General features: G+C 34.8%; 1 protein-coding gene across 7 annotated transcripts in view; it reads right to left on the bottom strand.

Moving 5' to 3' along the window:
* Positions 1 to 18,521, bottom strand: part of ZFYVE16 (zinc finger FYVE-type containing 16) — a 54,376-nt gene that overhangs the window by 11,454 nt on the left and 24,401 nt on the right. For 4 of the 7 annotated variants that reach the window (XR_016392712.1, XM_089909074.1, XM_089909073.1 and 1 more), the window contains 10 exons: positions 17,721 to 17,863; positions 15,791 to 16,166; positions 14,444 to 14,566; positions 13,210 to 13,365; positions 11,959 to 12,183; positions 10,432 to 10,455; positions 9,660 to 9,742; positions 8,434 to 8,538; positions 7,699 to 7,846; positions 5,961 to 6,041 (listed from right to left, as the gene is read on the bottom strand). Coding sequence is in view for 6 of the 7 variants with exons in the window: in XM_089909074.1 (XP_089765200.1) it covers positions 5,961 to 6,041; positions 7,699 to 7,846; positions 8,434 to 8,538; positions 9,660 to 9,742; positions 10,432 to 10,455; positions 11,959 to 12,183; positions 13,210 to 13,365; positions 14,444 to 14,566; positions 15,791 to 16,166; positions 17,721 to 17,863 (1,464 nt within the window). In the remaining variant the exon portion in view is untranslated. The remainder of the gene's footprint in view (positions 1 to 5,960; positions 6,042 to 7,698; positions 7,847 to 8,433; positions 8,539 to 9,659; positions 9,743 to 10,431; positions 10,456 to 11,958; positions 12,184 to 13,209; positions 13,366 to 14,443; positions 14,567 to 15,790; positions 16,167 to 17,720; positions 17,864 to 18,521) is intronic. The other 3 variants (XM_089909075.1, XM_089909078.1, XM_022593803.3) reach the window with 3 other exon arrangements.

Here is an 18,521-nt window from a genome sequence, read left to right as displayed (position 1 = left end):
TATAATAAAAACTCTTCAGAATGTGGGCATAGAGGAAACATACCTCAACATAATAAAGATGCCACCAGAAAACTACTAGAGCTCATGAATGAATTTGATAAAGTTGCAGGATACAAAATTAATATACAAAAATCTCTTGCATTTCTAGGCACTAACAACAAACTATCAGAAAGAGAAATTAAGGAAATAATCCCATTTACGACTGCATCAGAAAGAATAAAATACCTAGGAATAAACCTACCTAAGAAAGTAAAAGACCTGTACTTGGAAAACTGTAAGACACTGATAAAAGAAATTGAAGATAACACAAACAGATGGAACACAGACAGACTGTGTTCATGGACTGGAAGAATTAATATTGTTAAAATGAACATACAACCCAAAGCAATCTACAGATTCAATGTAATCCCTATCAAAATACCAAGGGCATTTTTCACAGAACTACAACAAATCATTTTTTAATTTGTATGGAAACACAAAAGACCCCAAAGAGCCAAAACTATTTTGAGAAAGAAAAACAGAACTGGATGAATCATGTTCCCTGACTTCAGACTATATTACAAACCTACAGTAATCAAAACAGTATGGTTCTGACACAAAAACAGAACCATAGATCAATGGAATAGAATACAGCTCAGAAATAAACCCATGCACTTATGATCAACTAATCTACAACAAAAGAGGCAAGACTATTCAGTGGAGCAAAGACGCTCTCTTCAATAAGTGGTGCTAGGAAAGAATGTAATTAGAACATTCTCTCACACCATGTACAAAAAAATAAAAAACTCAAAATGGATTAATGACCTAAATGTAAGATCAGAAACCATAAAACTCCTAGAAGAAAACACAGGCTGAACACTCTTTGACATAAACTGCAGCAATATTTTTTTGGATCTGTCTCCTAAAGCAAAGGAAATACAAGCAAAAATAAACAAACGGGAACTAATTAAACTTAAAAGCTTCTGCATAGTAAAGAAAACCATCAGCACAACAAAAAGACAACCTACCAAGTGGGAGAAAACATTTGAAAATGATATGACCAATAACGAGGTAATATCCAAATATATAAACAGCTCATACAACTCAACATCAAAAAAAAAAAAAAACTGATTAAACAACAGGGAGAACGGCTTCCCTGGTGGCGCAGTGGTTGAGAATCTGCCTGCTAATGCAGGGGACACGGGTTCGAGCCCTGGTCTGGGAGGATCCCACATGCCGCGGAGCAACTAGGCCCGTGAGCCACAACTACTGAGCCTGCGCGTCTGGAGCCTGTGCTCCCCAACAAGAGACGCTGTGATAGTGAGAGGCCCACGCACCGCGATGAAGAGTGGCCCCCACTTGCCACAACTAGAGAAAGCCCTCGCACAGAAACGAAGACCCAACACAGCAAAAATAAATAAATTAATAAACTCCTACCCCCAACATCTTCTTAAAAAAAAAAAAAAAATGGGCAGAAGACCTGAATAGATGTTTTTCCAAAGAAGACACAGTATGGCCAATAGGCATGTGAAAAGATGCTCAACACTGTTAATCAGAGAAATGGAAATTAAATCCACATTGAGATATCACCTCACACCTGTCAGAATGGCTATCATCGAAAAGAACAGAAATAACAAATGCTGGAAAGGATGTGGAGAAAAGGGAACCCTCCTACAGTGTTGGTGGGAATGTAAATAGGTGCAGCCACTATGGAAAACAAAATGGGAATTTCTCAAAAAACTAAAAACAGAACTACTATATGACGTAGCAATTTCACTCCTGCGTATTTATCCAAAAAAAACCCAAAACCACTAATTCAAAAAGATACATGCACCCCAATGTTCATAGCAGCATTATTTACAGTTGCCAAGCAACCTAAGTATCCAACAACAGATGAATGGACAAAGAAAATGTGGTGTATATATATATATATACACACACACACACACAATGGAATACTACTTAGCCATAAAAAAGAATGATTTTGCGATTTACAACAACATGAATGGACTTGGAGGGTATCATGCCAAGTGAAATAAGTCAGACAGAGAAAGACAAATACTGTATCATACCACTTATATGTGGAATCTAAGAAATAAAACTAGTGAATATAACAAAAACTAAACTGACTCACAGATATAGAGAACAAACTAGGGGTTACCAGAGGGGAGAGGTAAGCAGGGAGGGGTGATATAGGGGTAGGGGATTAAAAAGTACAACCTAGTACGTAAAATGTGAGTAAGATACAAGGATATAGTGTACAGCACAGGGAATATAGCCAATATTTTATAATAACTATAAATGAATATAACCTTTAAAACTTGTGAATCACTTTGTTGTATACCTGAAGTTTACATATTTTATATCAACTATACTCAATAAAAAATAAATTTAAAAATTTATAATGGCATTTACATTACACTAAAATTGTAATAAGTAAATAAATAGATACCATTTACACTAGCAATAAAATCTATGAGGTACAGGAATAAATAAGAAATGATATTCAAAACCTATAAAATTTTATTGGAAATGAATATTATTAAATATTATGTAAATAAATTGAAGGTAGCCAATGTACATGGATAGAAACAATGAAAATATAAAATATGCCAATTTTCTCATAATTAAACTGGCAATATAATGCAATTCCAATAAAAAGTCCAATGGACCTTTTAGAATCTGACAAGTTGATCCTAAAATTAACATGATAAAACAAAGGGCTTAGACTGGCCAGAGCACTACTAAAATGAGGAATAAGGCATGTGTGTGGCATCAGAGATGGGAGGACTTCCTATAAAGCTATGTAACTGAGATAGTATGGAGGATGATATTAGTGAAAATGCAGACTAAGAACTTCCGAAAATACTCTACTCCATAAAAACAACAAGGAAACTGATAAAATGTCAGAAGAAACTTTTTCGAAACTGGAAATTAACCAAAGGCCTGCAGCAATCTGGGGAGTATTTATAAAAAAAAACAGCAGGAGAGAAGCAAGGAGAATTACAATCCTGCAGTCTGTGGAACAAAAACCACATTCACAGAAACACAGACAAGATGAAAAGGGAGAGGGCTATGTACCAGATGAAGGAACAAGATAAAACCCCAGAAAAACAACTAAATGAAGTGGAGATAGGAAACCTTGCAGAAAAAGAATTCAGAATAATGATAGTGAAGATGATCCAGGACCTCGGAAAAAGAATGGAGGCAAAGATCGAGAAAAGGCAAGAAATGTTTAACAAAGACCTAGAAGAATTAAATAACAAACACCTAGAGGAATTAAAGAACAAATAAACAGAGATGAACAATACAATAACTGAAATGAAAAATACACTAGAAGGAATCAATAGCAGAATAACTGAGGCAGAAGAATGGATAAGTGACCTGAAGACAGAATGGTGGAATTCACTACCGCAGAACAGAATAAAGAAAAAAGGAATGAAAAGAAATGAAGACAGCCTAAGAGACCTCTGGGACAACATTAAACGCAACAACATTAGCATTATAGGGGTCCCAGAAGGAAAAGAGAGAGAGAAAGGACCCAAGAAAATATTTGAAGAGATTATAGTCAAAAACTTCCCTAACATGGGAAAGGAAATAGCCACCCAAGTCCAGGAAGTGCAGAGAGTCCCATACGGGGTAAACCCAAGGAGAAACACGCCGAGACACATAGTAATCAAACTGACAAAAATTAAAGACAAAGAAAAATTACTGAAAGCAACAAGGGAAAAACGACAAATAACATACAAGGGAACTCTCATAAGGTTAACAGCTGATTTCTCAGCAGAAACTCTACAAGCCAGAAGGGAGTGGCATGATATATTCAAAGTGATGAAAGGGAAGAACCTACAACCGAGAGTACTCTACCCAGAGTCTCATTCAAAGAGGATCTCATTCAGATTCGATGGATCTCATTCAGATTCGATGGAGAAATTAAAACCTCTACAGACAAGCAAAAGCTAAGAGAATTCAGCACCACCAAACCAGCTCTACAGCAAATGCTAAAGGAACTTCTCTAAGTGGGAAACACAAGAGAAGAAAAGGACCTACAAAAACAAACCCAAAACAATTAAGAAAATGGTCATAGGAACATACATTATCGATAATTACCTTAAACGTGAACGGATTAAATGCTCCAACCAAAAGACACAGGCTCGCTGAATGGATACAAAAACAAGACCCATATATATGCTGTCTACAAGAGACCCACTTCAGACCTAGGGACACATACAGACTGAAAGTGAGGGGATGGAAAAAGATATTCCATGCAAATGGAAATCAAAAGAAAGCTGGAGCAGCAATACTCATATCAGATAAAATAGACTTTAAAATAAAGAATGTTACAGGAGACAAGGAAGGGCACTACATAATGATCAAAGGATCAATCCAAAAAGAAGATATAACAATTATAAATATATATGCACCCAACATAGGAGCATCTCAATACATAAGGCAACTGCTAACAGCTATAAGAGGAAATCGACAGTAACACAATAATAGTGGGGGACTTTAACACCTCACTTACACCAATGGACAGATCATCCAAACAGAAAATTAATAAGGAAACACAAGCTTTATATGACATAATAGACCAGCTAGATTTAATTGATATTTATAGGACATTCCATCCAAAAACAGCAGATTACACTTCCTTCTCAAGTGCACATGGAACATTCTACAGGACAGATCACATCTTGGGTCATAAATCAAGCCTCAGTAAATTTAAGAAAATTGAAATCATATCAAGCGTCTTTTCTGACCACAATGCTATGAGATTAGAAATCAATTACAGGGAAAAAAAGGTAGAAAACACAAACACATGGAGGGTAAACAATACGTTATTAAATAACCAAGAGATCACTGAAGAAATCAAAGAGGAAATCAAAAAATACCTAGAGACAAATTACAACGGAAACACGACTATCCAAAACCTATGGGATGCAGCAAAAGCAGTTCTAAGAGGGAAGTTTATAGCAATACAAGCCTACCTCAAGAAACAAGAAAAATCTCAAATAAACAATCTAACCTTACACTTAAAGGAACTAGAGGAAGAAGAACAAACAAAACCCAAAGTTAGCAGAAGGAGAGAAATCATAAAGATCAGAGCAGAAGTAAATGAAATAGAAACAAAGAAAACAATAGCAAAGATCAATAAAACTAAAAGCTGGTTCTTTTAAAAAAAAACCAAAAAAAAGGCAGGAACTTGATTAAAAACAGCAAGTTTTGTGTCATTTTAACTTTCCTATTCCCATCCCCTCCTCTCCAGCATAGCAGAAGCCTAAAAACCAGCAGCCTGCAATCATAGTAAAAACCATCAGCTTGGTATCCACTGGAGAAGGCAAATGGGGCTGGAACTCCTTCAAAACCTCATTACTGGAGAACTGTCATTTTTTGACTTGTCAGGGGGTTCCTGGGAAGACTCCACGTACAATGTCTTTATTTGACCAGACTCTAAGCTTACCCAGTGAAAAAAGTCTTTTCTCAGGGAGCATTTGTGAAAAACAATTAGAGGCCAGTGATCAACATCATAGCTGCCTGTGGCAGCAGATACTAGTAGAGACAAACGATAGGCCAACCAAACACTTAAAGGAAAAGTTGGGGAATAAGATGTCCATAAGGGCTTTGAAAGGCACTAACATATATCTGGGAATTTAGAAGGCCCCATGCATGTGCAATAATGTGTCCACGCTCAGGATGTGTGCATGCTAAGGAAAGACCTGGGAAGACCCTAAGCTCTCACCTCAGACTAACCTTTAGGCTATGCACAAGCAGGAAATGCAGGCTAAGGCAGAGTTGTCAAGCTTGAGGTAGGCCCAAATGTTAGTCATGTTCTAGTTCTTGGCTGAGTGATGATTTCACATAAGTTTGTTGTATTATGCTTTGTAACTTACATATATTCTTTTTTTAAGTATCAAATACATTTTTAAAAGGAGATGGAAAACATCTTTACATTAAACAAATCTTAAAGATGAAACTCATACCTTCAACTATGCTGGACTTAGCAAGGAATCCTGAAGATGCTTTTAGAGCTCCATTGAATACCACAAAACTTGCACCTGTCACTAATTTAAAAAATACAATAATTATGTTTTAAACTGCTCTTTTTATGCTATATGATATTTGTTAAATGCATAATGTGAAGCATAGCATATTTTAAGTACCTGATAAACGCCATGCCCATACCACTTATATTAGAACAAAAAATACCAAACAAAATAAAGTTACGATAAAATATTTCATAAAGGTTATTTAATGTTTGTATCTAATAATTGATGGCTGTTGTACTATTTACAGTGTTTGTATCAAGTGAGGGTGTGGAAAGTCAAACATCCACTACTGTTGAGAGCATAAATCAGAACAATCTCTATGGAGGACAACTTGATAAACTGCTATTAAAATTACAAACACATTTATACTTTGACATACAAATTCCATTTCTAGGAATTAATGTTGGCACGTATACAAGGTTATTCATAGTGCATTTTTATAAACAGCCAAGGATTGGTAGCAACTGTCCATTAATAAGGGACAATTAAATGATGTTCACATATAAAGTGGAAAGTTACGTGCAATGTGAAAGTTCTTTATATACTAACAAAGAATAATCTCCAAAAGAAAAAACAAGGTGCAGAATGGAACAAATGTTATGACTTGTTTAAAAAAGTGGAAGAAAGGTGTATGTGTGTGTATGTGTGTGGTGGGGTGGTGTTTGCTTACATATACATACAAGCAAGAAATCCCTGAAAGGATATACCAGAAACTGATATCACTGGCTTGGTTGCCTGTGGGGAGGGGAAGAGGGTAGTTTGAGGGTCTAGGGAGGAAAGGAGATTTTACAGTGTGAATATTTATACCTTTTGAATTTTATACTACGTAAATATTCATCAAATAAATATTAAATAGCTGTAAAATTTTAATGACAAAAATGTCAATAGCATGTTAAGTTAAAAAAGCACAATATAAAAGTAAATATCCAGTATAAAATCATCTATTTAACATATATATCAATATAAGAAGGAAATATATTAAAATGTCAACAAAGGCCATACCTTGGCACTTTTTTTCCTTTTACTACTTCTTCAAACATATTTTCCAAGCTTATTACAAATGAGTATACATACTTTTATAATCAGAGGAAAATTTTTTATTAGCAGCCAGAATGTCTGACTATTTTAAATGTATTATTTTACAATAATGTATTAAGTTTTTGGAATACTTACTTAACTTTCAATTTGTTAGGCTCTCTAATGCAAGGATTTGGTAATCACAGCAGTCACTGAGGCCATTCAGCCGAGTAATGTCATTCACATCACCATCTTTATCATTTTTATATTCCCAGCCACTTAACAGTTTTATAAATCATTCTTCATCCTTATCTACCCTGCGCTCCCCACTAAGAGGAGTTGGAGCAGAGAGCAAACAAAGGCAAAAAATACCTCACTCCAGAGACACCCACCATATGGGACACACTAAGCCTGAAGACATCAAAATAAATACTGTATTCCAAGTTTTTAAACCTAATGTTGCCCACGATAAACACAAATATTAGAAGCAATTTTTTTGCTTGTATAGCTAAAAATTTAAAGCATACTGTTTCATCACCATCAATTCAGCAAATAAGTAGGATATCTGCATTACTTATTTAGGTATATTCCTCTTTGAAAGGAATTCTACTTTTTGAGATGGTTTTATGGATTGACACTAGGAACCAATACTCACCTTTTCTAGGATGGCCAGTAGCACTGTTGGCCTGTGTTTGATAAACTCCATCATTCTGTATACAGACTAGATGAGAATCTGCTTCTGTACTAAAACTAGCTCCAATGCTAATGACATGCTCATTAGAAGAATTTATTACTTTCATTACCTGGAAAAAAACAATATGCGTTTAGAAACATTTTTAACATTTTGTGCCTTTATTAGTTATAATAATTCCAAGAGTCACATTTCTGACCACCTTTATCAAGCTTTAATGTGGACAACTCCCTGAGAATGTGATAGAAACAAATGATTTAAAATAAAATCACCTCAATTAAAAGACAGATAAAAGAGTAAGAAAAAAAATGAAAAAATAGGATTAAACAAATCCTCTATTAGGAAACAAATCTAAAATTTCAAAAATAAGTGTTTTTTGGGGGTTTTTTGCGGTACGTGGGCCTCTCACTGTTGTGGCCTCTCAGGTTGCGGAGCACAGGCTCCGGACGTGCAGGCTCAGCGGCCATGGCTCACGGGCCTAGCCACTCCGCAGCAGGTGGGATCCTCCCGGACCGGGGCACGAACCTGCGTCCCCTGCATCGGCAGGTGGACTCTCAACCACTGCGCCACCAGGGAAGCCCAAAAATAAGTTTTTTTGTCATTATGTATTAGTCCAATTCAAAACAAATTTAACACACTTCTAAAGAAATCTAATGTTCAATAATTATCTCAAGACTTGAATAAAGCAATTATACTTACATCATTGTATTTTTTCCGAGGTATTTTTATGCAGCTTTTCCCCATTTCCATATGAATCAGTAGCTGATCTATATTATGCAAGGTATACTGGTAATTTCGAAGGTCCTACATAAAATAATGATAGTTCCATAAACCTTAAACTACTATCCATGAACATTTACCCATTCATTAAATCCTTTTTTAAGAGTATCCATCATTTTAAAACTTGTGATACATAACTATCAAAACACCATCCAGAAAGCAACAGCAACTTCAAAAACCAGCTAATTCTTCCAGCTACTCCACAATAATAATAAAGATTATCATTCTCAGGAAGAACTCTGTAGTATTTGAGGGTGATCTCTTTCTAGTTACAGATCTTCCAAAACAATAGATTTTCAAACCGAACATGGATAAATAAAAGCAAGTTGGGCTTCCCTGGTGGCGCAGTGGTTGAGAATCTGCCTGCCAATAGAGGGGACACAGATTCGAGCCCTGGTCTGGGAAGATCCCACATGCCGCGGAGCAACTAAGCCCATGCACCACAACTACTGAGCCTGCTCTCTAGAGCCTGCGAGCCACAACTACTGAGCCCACGTGCTTCAACTACTGAAGCCTGCATGCCTAGAGCCCGTGCTCCGCAACAGGAGAAGCCACCGCAATGAGAAGCCTGCGCACCGCAACGAAGAGGAGGCCCCGCTTGCCGCAACTAGAGAAAGCCCACGTGCAGCAACGAAGACTCAATGCAGCCAAAAATAAAATTAATTAATTAAAAGAAAAAAAAAAGCAAGTCCACTGAAATACATTTCTATAATAAGAGGTAAACACAAAATTACAGAAATTAGAGGTGGAAGGGAACCTGAGATCATCTAAACCAATACCTCCTATTAAAAATGAGGTGACTTGGGCCACAGTTTGCTCAAAATCATCAAATTGATTGACTTTACTAACACTTTTACTAAAGCTTCAACAACTGTGTGGATCTCACATTACCTAAATGTGTAAGCACTGCAGCAGAATAAAAGGCAATTTGAATCAGGTATACATAAATTAGGACGTGTTCTAAAAAGCACTTCATCAAAACCAGACGCCATTTATGTTAAATGAATTAGGATTTATTATAAATGAACTTTCATTATACCAAATATGTCAAATTAAAATAGAAAAATATAAGTATGTAAAATTTGCTTAATGAATTGTTAAAGTAACAATATAAGAACACTTAATAAAACAGTTCAATTACTCACAACAAGTAAGTTCATAATAGTGTGTCCTATTTCTCCAAAAAGAGGTTTTCGGCCTCTGATGCTTGTTAAAGGAGCAGGATATGCTATACACAAGAATAGAAAACTGGTTACCATCAACAAAAAACAAAAAAATCTTAAATTTATTACCTTTAATTTTCATTTGTCAAACATTACGGATAAATACCACTCAATCAGTTCTCTGGAGAAAGTAAGAAATGACATTAACCCATACCATGTATCTACCAGATGCTACATTGAACTGGGACCTTTACATACATTATCCTAATTAAACCCTATAACAACCCAATGAGGCAAGTATGTCTATCCCTACTTTACAAATGGGGAAGTAGAGACACAGATTAATAACCCTGCCTATGGTTTCTAAGTTAATAACTGGTGAAACAGATATGAAACTAGGCTTGGCCTGATTCCAAAGCCTTTAATCTTTCATCATACATGTTGTTTCCAAACATTATGATGGCCATAACTGTTTAGACCTACATAAAGTTCTCATAATTTAAAAAGAAATATTCTGATAATTTAAAGCAAAATATGAAGAATTCAAGATTTTTAAGGCATTTGTAATTAATGTTCAATTGTGTGAATTTATGGGTGATAGTAAACTTTTATAGTTCTTGGGTCAGCATGATAAAAGGAACTCATAGAATCAGAGAAGTCAATGCAGAGAAGAAGTGATACGGACTCTGTCACCTAACTACTTTTCTGTTTCTTTAGGACACTATAAATATTGCACACCAAAAAGGAAAAGTACCTTGGTGGCAATGCAGCAGGAATTCTGGAAGAAAAGGAAAGTGAAAAAAGGAAGGTAAGACTATTTCTATGATGATAAAAATCGGACACATTTTTAACCCAAGAATTAACCTGAGAATTTCAGTTCTCAGCTTAGGTTAAGCAAAGAAACCTCTCTAATACATATTATACAAATATACCTCCTTAAAAGTCTAAGAAAACACACACGACATTATCTATTTAAAAAAAATAAGTCAGGGCAACTCACATCTTTGCTATTACAAGCATATATTTTAGTTTTAAAAAGGACAACTAAGTTATTTGGATGACAGAGAGTACAGAAAGAAACATAAATTAGTGGTAAAACACATTAAAATGATAAACAATATGATTAAGGTAAATGCTGACTTTTTACTTCATCTTTTATGAATAAGAGAGCATCCTTTGCAACTTGATAGAGGTAATTTTATCTAAAACAGTAATTTTCAAGAGGTTATGGCTTAGAATGACATCTGTCAGAGTTACAAACGGACCTCATAAATCATCTAATCCAACATGTAATGGTGTTGCAAATAGTCTCAACATAAAAGCGTAGGTAATCCTCATTTGACTAAGATTAGCTAAGTATTTTGATCTAACCTTCCATAAAAATAGCATTCAAATATTAGTATCAGAGACAAAACGTTAGGCTGAATGGATGAAACACTTGGCTCAGAATGAAGTCTCTTAAGCTCTTTGGTTCACACAGTACAAAACCTGAGATGAAAGTTAATTTTTACTTCTTGCACCACAATTTAATAGTATCCCATATTTAAATCTTAAATGGTAAGGACCAACCCCTCAGAACAGAGAGTTTAATAAATTTGCCAAATAGATTTAAATGAGTATCTCTTTCACTGAATTTGTCCATTTTGAAATAGTAATGGTAACTTTTATAACTTCTCTACATTTAATTTTCCTCCAAGAAAATAACTATTAAATTATACAAGAATCAAATGCCTAAATTTTCCTTAGATGTGATGTACTTCACATGCAACAAATAAATTATTCTTTAAAAAAGCGAGGGATAAAGAAAGGGTACGAATTCAAAGACAGTTGAACACAGAAATGATTTCAACTCAGAAATAACCATACACGTAAGACTGGACCACTATTTCACAACCATTTATGTTTGGCTTTATGGTGTACACAAGTGGGGCAGGGGGGCATTTACCTTCTTAATATGTAGGCAACATAACAAAATGAATTCCCTATAGCAAATACTTTTAAGAAAACTTTTCAAGGTTTTCTATGTTTTTTTCTGAAATTCAAAAAAAATTTTAAGGTAAGTTAATTATAATGATTATGAATATCTAGAAACTCAGGACATAGCAAGGTTGTCTAGACTAATTTGGTAGTAGAGGAGGGCTGTTTTAGAATTTTATAAGTACATCAAAACAAAAGTAGTCCCATTAATCCATTAAAAATTTATTTTAATGATATCTGAAATTCTTATTTACATTCAGTATATTTGAACCTATGTAATTTAGCTTACTATTCTAAAACTTACCTTTATATTCTGCACCCAATCTCAACATTAAACGCATAGGAAAAACCTTTGCCCAGGGAATCTCTAGCTTCTGGATAAGAATTCCACAAAGAAAAGGATTGCCTGGTAACAGGAGATCATCAAGTTTCTGAAAAGTAGGTGTAATAAATAGAAATCCTCCATGATCCTTGCTACTGAGAAAACTCTCAGTAAAGGTAATACTGTCCAAGTTTCCTATGTATTTTCCTAGAAATAAAATCATTTATAAAAAGATTTTAAGTTGTTTTGAAGCAGCATTATGAGTTTGAATGTCCCAGTATAAACTTAAATAAAAGCAATGTAAAATATTTTTTATTTATTTCCACTCTTGAAGAAGCACTGAATACCTTGTGTGCACAAAGTTCAGTTATTCCTGAAGACTGGGAATTGTGAACAAAAATTTGAGAATGTTTCTAACCGTTAAGTGTTTTAAAATTTTTCTCCTTACTTCATGGTCAAGTGAAAAGTCATCACCATGTCCCCCAAATCTTATACAGACAGAAAAGTATACGGTGGTCCCCCCTTATCCACAGTTTTGCTTTCCATGGTTTTAGTTACCCCTGGTCAACTGTAGTTCAAAAATATTAAATGGAAAATTCAATAAACAGCAAATTTTAAATCTCTCGCTATCCTGCTCTGCCCCATTGGGATGTGAGCCACACCGTGAATCACTTGTCCAGCTTATCCACGCTGTATATGCTACCATCCATTAGTCACTCAGTAGCTGTCTCAGTTATGATCAACTGTTGCAGTATCACTGTGCTTGTGTTCATGTAACCCTTATTTTTCTTAATAATGGCCCCAAGGTGCAAGAGAAGTGTTGTTGGCAATTCGGATGTTCTCGTACTGTGCCTAATTTATAAATTAAGCTTTATCACAGGTATGTATGTATAGAAAAAACAGTGTACATAGGGTTCAGTACCATTCGTGGTTTCAGGCAGCTAGTGGGGTCTTCGAACTTATCCCCCGCAGATAAGGGGGGATTATTGTGTAGACACGTAAACAGACCAAGAAGGTAAATATATTTTCACTATTAAAATTAAAAAAACTATAAAGACACTAATTACATAAAATGCTAAATTTAAGGAGACTGAAAATGATGACAGAGCTCTTTTAAGTAATCAGCAATCTCTTCACAAAATAAATCTTTAGTACAGTTAGCATAGCCCAAAGCAAAAATGCCCTTAATTTATCCATCCCCTGGTCTGAACAGTTCAAAATAAAATGGTATACCTTTCAGAGCATCCTTATAAATGGTGATAAAGAGTCTGAAGATGTCCTTAGGAATAGTATCTTCACTTGGCAAACATAACAATAGAATAATAATTTCTGCCTGTCCCAAGCCGTGCAATCCATTGGTTGAGAAGTACCAATATTTGTCTGAGGAACCTTAAGTGACAAAAGTGTACAACTATAAATGTCAACTTCTATTAAACAAAAAAATTAAATATAATTGTCCTTTGCATGAAGCACAACTTTTTAAACTCCTTAGTTTCCCAACATTCTCCTCACAAAAACTTTAAATTGAATTGTATGAGATTAATATAAAAAAGAGAAAGGATGAAAAATTATCTGATGGAGTCAATTAATAAACAACAGTAGGGCTTCCCTGGTGGCACAGTGGTTGAGAGTCCGCCTGCCGATGCAGGGGACACGGGTTCGTGCCCCGGTCTGGGAAGATCCGCAGAGCGGCTGGGCCCATGAGCCATGGCCGCTGAGCCTGCACATCCGGAGCCTGTGCTCCGCAACGGGAGAGGCCACAACAGTGAGAGGCCTGCATACCGCAAAATAAAAAATAAAAAATAAATACACAACAGTAAAATAAAAGATGCACTAACAAGCTGAAATGTTGTGGGTAAGAATCAGGTTAGTTTCAAAGAGAATGAAAAGCTAAGAGATGCATTATTGAGTATTGAGGACTATTTATTACTGAGAAATATTTACTTCCTTACTTTTAATTAAGTCTAGTGTCATTTACTTTAAAACTGTCTTTATTGTTACTAAATCAGGATTCTTGCTTATCTCAATTAGCAAATTTCAATTTACCTAAAAGCTATATGAAATATGGTCAGCTGGGGAGATTGGGATTGACATATATACACTAATATGTATAAAATGGATAACTAATAAGAACCTGCTGTATAAAAACATAAATTAAATAAAATTCCAAAATTCAAAAAAAAAATATATGGTCAGCTGTATCACGAGCATCAAAATACAGCTTGTTATAAGCCCATGGCCTTAACCTAGGACTGAATGAAGGACACTAGTAAAAATCTTTAAGCTATTACTTCAAGTCCCACTGCATATAAAACTGCAAAATTTATTTATATTAATATTTGGCTACAAAAACCAATATCCAATACTGCTTATTTTTCACCATTGCCAGTCTAAATTTAACCAATGTGATTAATTATTCAGAAATCCTGCTTACCAGTTAGGCAAAGAAAGATGAATCATTACTTACAAAATGCTAACTTGACATTCACAAGTAGATTAGCATTTAGGACAAACGTAACAGGACAAAAACCTTCGCCTTCAAGAAGCAAAATGATCTGCTCGTGAGATGGGTGTTCTTCTATTACAGGCACTAAAACATGAAAATAATATATTAATTAGAATAAACATGTCTTCCTGTTAAATATGCCTATAATGAAAAAAACATTTATAAATCCACCAATGGCTTAATCACATTTAAAAGCAAAAGCAAACACGTTTTATAAAATCAATCAACACCTGGACAACTGTTATATTCTAATTTTTACTTTTCAATTTATGTAAAGATATTAATATTATAATACATATAAATCCTGATCAATTATATTATATATAGTCTATGCACAAATATGTTGATTAAACAGCATATTGATACAATTTTAGTACCTTTAAAGTTTTAAAACAAATGTTTTTGTAAAGTGGACTCCTATCTGCCAGCCACTCCAATTATAAATTCTGAAATTTACAGCTGTGAAAGTAGTCTAGACCCAAGTTATACATGCTTGTACATATGGCTTGCTGCCATATGCCTTATGTCAGTGACAAGTGGTGAAAAAAGAACTTGACAACTAACAGGAAAATATACATGGCATGCAAAGAACAGGGCTTAAGATATTTTTGCCACTATCAATAGGATCATGAAATGGCTCCTACTTTCAGAACGGAGATCCTAGGCTTCATTCCCCTACATTATCATGCACAGAACATAATCATTTCATGTAAGATTCAGCATAATGCCTGGGGTAACAAGAATATATCCCTAGGGAACTACTCCAAGGTGGGAGATAGCCACAGAATCTCCAGATTAGAAAGGACCTTAAAGACCACCTAAGTTCTCTTCTTTTACAAAGGAAACTGAGGCCCAAGAGATCAAATTGCATGCTTCAAGTCATACGTGTATTAAGTAGCAGATGAGGAACTAGAATTCCTAGCTTTGTCATCCAATCCAATATTCTTTTCTTTAGGCACTATGTTCCTTAAAAAAAAAAATGATATGGAGTCAAAACTAATACAGGGCTAAAAGTCTATGAATTTCCCTGTTGTATTGGACTTTTGCCTTATTTTAAATTAGGGACCCAGATGAGATAAGTGAATCACATTCAAATCAACTCAAAAGGTCAGATCTTTTTAGAATTTGTTTTTATACAGTAAGACTTTTTGTAAACTAGAGTTCCATGCCATCGTACATATTTCAACCACACTGTCTAAATTTTAAAAAATACATTTTATATATCACAGACAAAATTCATCAATATATTCTCCTTTAAAAAAAAAAACAAAACACCTCCTTTTTAAATTTAAATAACTGCTATCCTACCTGATCCCTTTTCTCCAGATGCAACCAGAAGAGGAGGCAAGCTGTCCTCATCATCAGGTAGAAGACTAATCTTATTGCAAACATTCTTGTCAATACCACACAATAACCTATAATCTGAAATACTAGCAACAGGTAAATTACTGTTAACCAAGACACCAGTAGGACTTGATAGGTCCTCAATTTCTGTAAAAACATCATCATCTAGTGTAAAAGAGCCAGAAGTAGGCAACCCCTCAGTCCCTGTGTTTGTAGGCAGTTTTTCCACAGATGGAACCTGAGAAATAGGACTTCGAATTATCTCATTTCTTATATCGCCTGCCTCACTGTTTGGTTTTTCCACTGTAGTAGAATGGGCATGATCCACTGTGTTTATCATCTGTAAAATATGGAAAACAAAAACCCAAATCAGTTCATAGTTTCTTTCTTCAGAAGCCAAATTTCCCAAGAAATAGTACCATTTTGGTTCTTTAAATTCAAGAGCACAGGTTTAGCTTTACTCTATGCTCAGGTAGGTATTTATGACTAACTTTATAGACTGGAAACAGGAGGCAAGGAGAACTTCAGGATCCTATACCATACCACAAAGTGAGCACACTTAGTTCAACTCAAGGCACTCCTCCTAACAGACAAAAAAGCCTGGCTGGGGGGTGGCAAGGGAGAGGAAAAAGGGAGAAGGCAGGGAGGGGAGTGGTTAGGAAGCAAAATGGCAGACATACTCCACAACAGTAACCACCTAGAATAAACTACACCTCAAGTCTGCTTCAAGTAAGCCCCTTTCTTTTTGGACAGGCCAAACCTAAGTCGATAGAGAATTGTTTATGAACTCAAGTAATACTAGCCTCTATAGAAATTCCATTTTGTTAAAATATTGATTGAGGGTAGGTGCTAGCTAAGAAACATACTTCTGGTAATTAGAGCTACTTGTAAAACCTAGCTCATGAACTCTTACTGACAAACAACATAAGTTTATATGATACGTGAACTTGAAGAGAGCAGGATACATATCCATCTTGTCTGATGTATCTTTACCCAAGATAAACCAGGTAACTGGCTCAGAGGAGATGCTCAATATATATTTGTTTAATGAATAAAAAAGCATTCCTACTTCATGTGTTAATACTTGCTTTTATGAGTATTTTGCTACTTTACAATGAGAGTTATTAGTGGGCTGGGATTCTATATTATGTATCTTCTATTTAACACCTAGCACATTTGTATAAACATAAATACTACCATCAGGTACTTTACTGAATATTTGAAAATCATTAAACAAATTAGTCTAAATTAACTTACTAAATCTCAGTTCTATTTCCCCATACCAGTGGTTCTCAAAATGTGGTCCAGGGATCTCTGGGGTCCCCAAGACCCTTTCAGGAAGTCAGTGAGGTCCTAGGATTTTCTTCATATAATTTAACTAAAACATATCACAACAGACTGACTTTAGAAGTAGATGTGAGAATCTATCTTCTATTAAGCCAGACGTTAAAGAAATTCACAAAAATGTAAAACAATGTTATTCCTCTCACTAAACTTTTGTTTCAAAAACTTTTCATTAAAAATATTATTTCTCCCAAAAAAAATATTATTTCTATTAATTTAATGAGTTTATTTTTTAATTAATTTTTTAAATGTTTGTCAATTTTATATCAGTAATTATCAATAAACATAACCCACATAACCTATAGTTCTTTGGGGTTCTCAATAACTTTTAAGAGCATAAAGGGTCCTTAGATCAAAAAGTTTAAGAATCACTGCCTTAAACTGACGTTAAAAAAGGGTAAAATCTAAAATATATTCATACATCATATGTTTCTCATTTTATGAAGCTCAAAGCATTTAAAAGAAAAAAGTACTCTAAAAAAATCACACAAGGAATTACTTACAAAATAAAATTTTATTAAATTAACAAGTCATTCTTTAGATTCCTTACCAGTGGCACATCAGGTAAGAGAGGACTAAAGTCTTCAGAACATCTTTTACTTCCAGATGATAATTTTGTTGTATCTGCAACTTCGCCATTGGGCAATATACCATCTGCAAACCATACTCTCTTCTGTTCTTTGGAGCATAATCCTAGAATCAGTTTAAAAAGTAAAGCATTTTAATTTGATAATATTGCAATGATTTAATACTAAATGGGTCAGGAAACATTTTCAAAAGCTTTTTGCTAACCATTGGCAAGCCCTGCATTCTCAGGGTTTCAAGGCCTAGAGAAATGGCCTTTTGTGATTCATCTACCCAGAGCAGAAGTTTTTTTCTAATTCATACAAAGGCAGGGCTGGCCCTAGGAATCCCGTACTCAGAAAAAGAGTGGACAGGAGAGGTTATACCTTAAAGACATTGAAGGCAGATTTAAAGCCTATATTATTAAGGCTAACTTTGTGAGTGTGGAATAAAATTTAGGGACTAAGGCACAGGGAGGGAAAATGGAACAGACCAGAGCATGGTAGACAAGCAAAGGGAAAAAAGTATGAAGAACAAAAGAAAGAAGCATAAAAAGTCTAAAGAAAGAAACAGAATCACTTGTGCATCAGAGGTCATTTCCTACTTTTACCTTACTTAACAAGAGAAGCATAACATGCTTTGTTCTTATAATGTTGATATTGAAATTTATTAATATTTTCCTTTCAAATTTGGAGGAAATAACTAGATGTCAGCACAAATATTTGTTCTCTTTTATTAAAAAGCATCCACGGAGGAAGGTTATGAAAATTCCTGCCAGATGATTTTA

This window comes from Delphinapterus leucas, chromosome 3 (genome assembly GCF_059928025.1).
Source record: "Delphinapterus leucas isolate spDelLeu-1000000601 "Yukka" chromosome 3, BTC_Dleu_Yukka2, whole genome shotgun sequence".
Taxonomy (NCBI): domain Eukaryota; kingdom Metazoa; phylum Chordata; class Mammalia; order Artiodactyla; family Monodontidae; genus Delphinapterus; species Delphinapterus leucas.
Note: the sequence above shows the minus strand (reverse complement) of the source record. Positions and strands in the feature narration are given on the sequence as shown.